Here is a 7,253-nt window from a genome sequence, read left to right as displayed (position 1 = left end):
TTTTAGTTCTCCATTTGGCAGCTGGCTATCAATTGCAGCTCTGTTCGGGCTGTCATTTATTCATTTGCTTTGCGTGCTGCCAAATGGATTCGCAATGCGATTCGACTGCAAATGGCAGCCAGCAATTAGTGTGCGTTTTCTAATGACAGTCATCACGGCGTTGAATATTGAAATGGAGCCCCGGCAATCTCATAAAAGGGCCGTGCCAGCCCTCCGGCTATTCATTGTAGTTTCAAAATGGTCAAATACCTGGCGCTGGTACTATTTATGCTTGGCTGTGCCGCTGCCCAGGAACCAAGGCGCGATGGAGAGGTTTTTCGCGGCCAGAACATGAGTTTTCAATTTTGGTTTATAATTTTCGCAATACTTTCCAGTGGCCACCGCCCGCGATTCTCAAACTGGCAAAGCACTTTCATGACATTTGTGCTCCCAAAACCGGCGTTACTGATGGTAAGATTCCACCTGTAAGACGCTGATCTCAAAAATTCTAAAATCTTACAAAATCAAATTAACTAACAGAGGCCATCAAGGAGTTCAGCGATGGGCAAATACACGAGGACGAGGCCCTTAAGTGCTATATGAACTGCCTCTTCCACGAATTCGAGGTGGTCGACGACAATGGTGATGTCCACATGGAAAAGCTCTTCAACGCCATTCCGGGAGAAAAGCTAAGGAACATTCTGATGGAGGCTTCCAAAGGATGCACGCATCCTGAAGGCGACACTCTGTGCCACAAGGCCTGGTGGTTCCACCAATGCTGGAAGAAGGCAGATCCTGTCCACTACTTTTTGGTGTAAACGTAATTTTACTAAAATTATTTAAAAACAGATAAGTTCGGCACTGGTGATCGGAGCTAAGAGGACAGATATTTTCAATGCTCGTAAAAATTCCAAAAATGTGGAAGACCCATGTAGTAGCTTGTTAATAATAAATGGTGAAAGGATTTACAAATCATATAAACATTCACTTTAAATATATCAATTAAAAAAATGCATATAACCATAATATAGCTGTCCTAGGATTAATTTTTGTACAGTACAATATATTGAGTTATTTTATCTCTTCAATGCAAACGATTAAACCCCAACTAATTTTGTAGATATTATGAAATTCGAAAAGGTAAGTAAATTTGAGAAGTAAATTGGCTCAGTCGCCTTGCGGTCACCCAAGGTCACCGAAGCAACTGCAACTCGATTTGCCAGTTGGTTGTTTAGATAAGGCAGTATCTGCTTCATTCGTAGAAGTTCAAGTGGATTTCAACTCCAAAAGGACCCTCCGATATTGAGCTACTTACCAAATCTCTCCGTCTAGCCCGGATTGACAACAAAAGCCCCAACTGGCCATTGTGGGAATTGCTTTACCTTGATTACTTTTGCAGCCAGGAACTTTCCGTTTTGCATTTCTTTCGCTTTGTCTGCCTCGGAAGTTGATTTAGCCTGCAATGGTTGACCCACTAACCATTTTACACTCGAAAAAATTTGTAATGGAAGCACTTAGGCACTGACTTCACTTATAATAGCTAAGCACGTTTTGATGGGTGGCAAGATCGCCAGGATTGAATACTCGCTTGCTTACTCGGCGAAAAAATGTACAAATAAAAGTCATTGTATCATGTATTTTGTAACGCTCAAATTATTGAATAATCGTAAACGATAGGACCGCCTTGTAACCCATTTGAAAATTAAACTTTCTGGCTTCTAGCATTCCGAGTCTACTCTGGAATTTTCCGCCTAATGATTAGAGACACGCCAGTGGGCGTGGCCCCGAGTTGCAGCCTGCACTTATATGGGCGATGCCATTATAGAGACATTCGGCTCGGCATAAAGCGTCAATTGGCCCGATAACTGAGTGCGGCAGTCAGTTGTGGTCTTGTGAACTTGGCCAAAATCAATATAAAAGCCAAACGCTGCAAACGGCAATAAAGCAAATTCAATTGTGACTGCGGTTGTCAAACAATTCTTGCGTGTCGGGTGTGTGCAGTATCGAGTTCTGGCCGTAACTACTTCTGCTAAAAGCGAACGGTAGGGTGGGGTGCAGGACCAGCTGCCACTTCCTGAACGGAAAAGGACCTGCCAGGGGTGGGGCTGGAAAACGGGGGGTTGAGGTGGCCAGGACGAAGGCGAATGGGAGGTCGAAGGTTGCCCAGGCATAGGCGAACGACGCGTTGCAACACGAAAATTGAAATGGCAATTAAAAAACCATCCATCGTTCCTGCCGCACACAACTGCGATACGTACTCGTAGTCCATTCATACTACAAAAATGTGCTGTTGCTGTAATTTCATTCGTCCTCCATTTTTGTGCGAGTGTGTGCGAGTGTGTGCGTGTGTGTGAGTCGAGGGCGAATGTCGTTTTGTGGCTTTGTTTCGGTTGTTGCGTTGACATTTGATGAAACAAAAGTGACAGTTGTGCACAAGTTGAAGTCTTTGTTTTGTGTATTTTGGTTGTACAATTTCAAAAGAAGCAAGCGAATGGGAAATTTTATATTTTGGTACCCTGGCATCCGGCGCAACAGTGGGAAGATCTGTGATGTAAATATGGGATATTTTAATACCTACGACTTTTTACGGCCAGTTCGTACTTCCAAATAAATATGTACTTCCTAACAGTGTATCATTATTAATATAATTATTAGTATAATTAAAAAAAAAGATAACATAAATAAAACCGATGGTAAATCGGATATTTATTACAGGGTTGATCCTCAAATATTTCAATATTCGCTTCGTCCTAATTTGGTTTTTACTTCCTTTAAACTATGGTTATCAATCCGATCTGTGTGAAGTATAATAACATTCATTCCAAAATTAATCACTGCTATAAGCACTGATATAAGCAAATGCATTTTTGTTTCCTTTATCTATTATCTATGTCCTCTCTCTATTACAATCGTATATTCTTTTCAAAAAAATTTTGTTTATAAAAATGTTGCTATCAGTGCGTTTACTTTTATTAAGAAACCCGTTGATTTTTTGTATATAAAAAGTGAATCTCACATGGCCTGTGCAAAAGGCCAGTTGACTCGCCCATACATACATCATAAGCAATCCTCGAATCCTAAAATTCTTAGCTAGGCAATATATCACCGTCGACCTGGACGCGGGATTACAAGGAGCGGACGGGGGGGCATGCCACGTGGGCATGTGTTTGTCAGACGGAACACGACAATTGTAGACTTGTGACGACTCGCTGACGTCTCGGGCACAGTTCCGTTTCCGTTTTGGCGGTCGCTTTTTGTTCGGCCATCAGCGGTTGGAATTAATTTGGCGTGAGCTGAGCTGGCGAGAAACAAATGATATTTTTAGGTTTTCATGGCTTCCAAAAATATAAAATATAAAAAGTACAAGGATACAGGATCAGAAAAGGAAACACTCTATGGCTTAAAAAAACACGCTCTTACACTCTAAGTAACCATCAAAGGAAGAACATTTTATTTTCTAGTAAAATACGTTACATTTGCTCAAAAGAGTTTGGAGTTCTCTTAAAAATGTGTTAGCAAAATACAAATTTGTATGTTCATTTCATAGAAAAAATGATATTGTTCTCATAACTCTTCGCATTTCTCAAGGCTCTCGTATTAATGAAATTATTTGTACAGATTTTGTTTTATTTATTTGTAATGTGGCTTTCCCCCCAGTGTACCCACATAAAGCCACTCCCATTGTCATTGTCCAGCTGTCACGCGTGGCACATCGTCGTCAACAGCATCTGCATCCTCATCCTCATTGCCATCCTCGCCCACGTCCCTGTTTCTCATTCTTGTCCTTCCGACGCTTGCCCTCGTCCTGTGCCGTGTACTCCGCTATGCATCGCCGCTTTTGTTTCACGTTTCACGTTCCACGTTCCACGTTTCTCGTTTATTTTTTTCAGCGTTTGTTTTTGTTTTATTCAGAGCTCGCAAACAAGGCCGATCCAGGGTACAATTTTTGCTGTTTCACGGACGGACCAGGAAGGACCACGCAGCTACGGAAAGGAGCGAAACGGAAAGAGCCACATTAAAATGGCTTTGAATGGCTTTGGTCGGCGTGTCAGTGCGTCTGTCCTTTTAATCGCCTTGTCGCTGCTCAGCGGAGCGCTGATCCTGCCGCCGGCTGCGGCGCAGCGTGACGAGAACGTGGGTTAATGAAGTGCCCGGCCGCACTGCTGCGCCTCCGCTCTGCCACGCCCACTTAAGCAACAATTTTTAATTGCAGTATCCACCGCCGGGCATCCTGAAAATGGCCAAGCCCTTCCACGACGCGTGTGTGGAGAAGACCGGCGTCTCCGAGGGTGAGTAGCGAATGGCAATGGTCCTCGTCCGAAAGTGGTGTAATTGCAGCAATCGCGAGGAGGGGGCACTTATGAACCCTTAGCCATGTGCTTAGTTTTGTGTATTTAAAAACAACTAAATAAGTCACATGAAGGTGAATCACTTCAAAGGTATTTTCTGGTCCTTATTCTCTTATCCCTATTTTGTTGAACTTAAGTACATGAGTACTGAAGAGTAAAACAATAGATCAGTATTAATTATCATATGCATATGCATATGATACATTGTTTACCAAAAGCGAATAGCTATGCAAATAAACGAATAATTTCTAATATAATCTTGTAAAGTTAAATAATACGTTAATTTATTGGTGCAATGAAGCTGTCAAAAACTGTGCAATTGTGGTAACCCAAGTGTTCGCAAAATATTTAAATTTCCGTTCATTTCATATTCAGCTGCCATCAAGGAGTTTAGCGATGGGGAAATTCACGAGGACGAGAAGCTCAAGTGCTACATGAACTGCTTCTTCCACGAGATCGAAGTGGTGGACGACAAAGGGGACGTGCATCTGGAGAAGCTCTTCGCCACGGTCCCGCTCTCCATGCGCGACAAGCTGATGGAGATGTCCAAGGGCTGCGTCCATCCCGAGGGCGATACGCTGTGCCACAAGGCCTGGTGGTTCCACCAATGCTGGAAGAAGGCCGATCCCAAGGTGCGAGCGGGGGTAGCCCCGAGCAAACGGCCGAAATCCTTCTAAGCTGAAACCCAATTCCCGATTCCCTCTTTGCAGCACTACTTCTTGCCGTGAACACGTGGCCGAGCCCGTTCCGAGGACCACCCGTTGCCGACCCCGCTCTATTTATGTGGTAGCTTAGTTTCTGCTAGTTTTCAATAGCTGTCGAGTAATAAACGTAGGCGAGTTGTGCATGCAAGCTAAGCTTTCAATTATTTGCCGACTGCCAAAAGGGAAACGCTCAATGCGCTGAAAACTGCGCTGAAAAGTGCGCTGCAAAAACGTGGAATGTGGAAACACAAAGGACGACACACTCATACGCTCTCTTTTGACATAATTTACACGCATTGTGAAGGAGTGTGCGCTTGTGTGCATGCGACCGTGTGTAAATAAAATTATGCGTAAACTTCGTCTGCTTGTTGACGCCGACAAGCGTGTTACATTGCGGCATTTACATGCGAGCTGCTGTTTTTGCGCTTTTTGCTTTCAATTCGCTGTCAAAAGAGGCCAAGCGCTGGAAAAAACATTTAAATAAATGTTTAAGCCGGTCAGGGGCTTTGAGAGTCATTAGTTCGGCTCCGGAGTGGCAAAAAATCACCTGGTTTAATATCTTATTGGGCATCAATCACTTAGCATCAGACAGAAAGTCAAGAGTGGTTTGCGCCTTGGCAAAAAGTTGTATGAAAACCAATAATTACTACACCAATAGACATGCTTCTTGAAAAAGCTTTATAGAGCGTGCGGATCTTTGCATTGAATCTATAAGCAAAAAAAATGTGTCTGCCAGCAGGACAATTAAACACCATTTATTCCGGCGGCGACTTATATAACCCCTATTTGTTACAATCCAAATTTAAGAGTATATGCGGAGCTTGAACTTGTAGTTACCCATCTCGATTAGTCGCAATTTTGGAAAGCCCATTGTGGTAACATTAGCTTGAAGTATTTACTGATTTCAGTTGCCTTGCGGTTAATACATTGAAACATCGTAATAAAATTCCATTTAAGGTGTTTTCCTCATATTTCTGCTGCTTCAAGTTTTTCCTCCGCCGGCCTTACATTTCCATAGTCATTAATTCTAATTTTTTTTCAATTTAACATATATTTCATTCCTGACGGTCAAATGTTCGTCGGCACCTTTGGACCTACGGAGAGGGGTTCCCGCGCAGGATTATGGGTGGGGTTTGGTTTTTTATTGTTTCGACGACTTGTTGCGCAAAGCTTTTCATTTTAGAGTCAATGATTTATGTTTTCACTTGTGCCCTCGCCACCCATAATGCTCTTTTTATTATTTATGCGTATTGGTTTCCATTTTTCTCCGCCGCTTGAGTGAAAAGTTCGCTTGGAAAAATGAGCTTAACTGCGCCGATGGTTTTTCCGTATCAACCCCCATTTCTGTAATTGTCGAAAGGAGCTTAAGGATAGCGGTATCTTTTGTGCCGGCCAGCTCATTATTGTCAGCTGGCGATTTTCAGTTGGCGTTGTCATCATTACATTTCACTTAATACTAATTTCCATTCCTCCTACTGCACTGAAAAAAAAATATGTAAAAACAACACTCTTTTCCATTTAGTTGCACTTTCTAGCATCTCGAAGTCGATAGTTTTCATGTTAAGACGATGGTTCAACGTTTAGAAGTTAAAGCTATAGAGGATTTGTTATTATGAGATTGTAAGAAAAATTATGGATATACAAATTGGTTCTTTAGAAATTGAAAGCCCTATGACTTACATACATTGCCGTCCAAGTTAATAAAAAAAAGGCTAAGGTTTAAACTAAAAGTGTTTCAATCTCTCAAAGGCACATATTTAATTGTATATGTTTTCGGTAGAACTTTTTGTCCAGTGTGGGGATCCTTCCGTTTTCAAGCCCACACATCTGCCGGACTAATTTGGTAAATTGAAAATTTTTTGACAGCCTTCAATGAAGTGTGGAAGACGACACTTTACGCTGTGCGGTCCATTGGATTCGGAGCAAGACCCTCAATGGATTTCCACACGAGCAGCTTGAGCCATTTAGGCAGCCAATTAGCTGCCCAAATGTTGGTTAATTTCCTGGGCGCCTGTTTTTGTTCCTAATGATACAATCATCTAATTGATTCGCCCACGAGGTGCCGTTTCCACTTCCAATGCACAATTTACCGCGAACTTGCAGGCTGACCTGTTTGGGTAAGCAGTCCATGCATTTGTAATTCGAAACTGACACAGTTGGCAGTGAAATGCGATTGCGATTGGATTGGATTGGACTGGACTGGACTGGTCTGGAGTGGAGT

At 42.5% G+C, this 7,253-nt stretch overlaps 2 protein-coding genes across 2 annotated transcripts; both read left to right on the top strand.

Moving 5' to 3' along the window:
- The first annotated feature begins 237 nt into the window (after positions 1–237).
- Positions 238–797, top strand: LOC122619363 (pheromone-binding protein-related protein 6). Its single transcript, XM_043796259.1, has 3 exons — positions 238–312; positions 375–450; positions 520–797. The coding sequence occupies exons 1-3, from the start codon at positions 238–240 to the stop codon at positions 795–797; spliced, it is 429 nt and encodes a 142-aa protein (XP_043652194.1).
- A 3,151-nt stretch (positions 798–3,948) lies between these two features.
- On the top strand, positions 3,949–5,056 carry LOC122619066 (general odorant-binding protein 83a). The gene is made up of 4 exons (XM_043795764.1): positions 3,949–4,113; positions 4,193–4,268; positions 4,704–4,960; positions 5,039–5,056. Exons 1-4 carry the CDS (start codon positions 4,000–4,002, stop codon positions 5,054–5,056), a joined length of 465 nt encoding a protein of 154 aa, XP_043651699.1. The 5' UTR covers positions 3,949–3,999.
- Positions 5,057–7,253: the final 2,197 nt, after the last annotated feature.

Source organism: Drosophila teissieri, chromosome 3R (genome assembly GCF_016746235.2).
Source record: "Drosophila teissieri strain GT53w chromosome 3R, Prin_Dtei_1.1, whole genome shotgun sequence".
Classification (NCBI taxonomy): domain Eukaryota; kingdom Metazoa; phylum Arthropoda; class Insecta; order Diptera; family Drosophilidae; genus Drosophila; species Drosophila teissieri.
The sequence above is the reverse complement of the archived record's forward strand: the minus strand, read 5'-3'. Positions and strand labels throughout refer to the sequence as shown.

What these genes read in the sequence shown, in the direction of transcription:
- LOC122619363 (XM_043796259.1), top strand. Translation starts at nt 238, where the DNA reads ATGGTCAAATACCTGGCGCTGGTACTATTTATGCTTGGCTGTGCCGCT. An exon ending in AACCAAGGCGCGATGGAGAG is followed by an intron (nt 313 to 374) that starts GTTTTTCGCGGC and finishes AATACTTTCCAG; the next exon opens with TGGCCACCGCCCGCGATTCT. An exon ending in CAAAACCGGCGTTACTGATG is followed by an intron (nt 451 to 519) that starts GTAAGATTCCAC and finishes ATTAACTAACAG; the next exon opens with AGGCCATCAAGGAGTTCAGC.
- LOC122619066 (XM_043795764.1), top strand. Translation starts at nt 4,000, where the DNA reads ATGGCTTTGAATGGCTTTGGTCGGCGTGTCAGTGCGTCTGTCCTTTTA. An exon ending in CGGCGCAGCGTGACGAGAAC is followed by an intron (nt 4,114 to 4,192) that starts GTGGGTTAATGA and finishes TTTTAATTGCAG; the next exon opens with TATCCACCGCCGGGCATCCT. An exon ending in GAAGACCGGCGTCTCCGAGG is followed by an intron (nt 4,269 to 4,703) that starts GTGAGTAGCGAA and finishes TTTCATATTCAG; the next exon opens with CTGCCATCAAGGAGTTTAGC.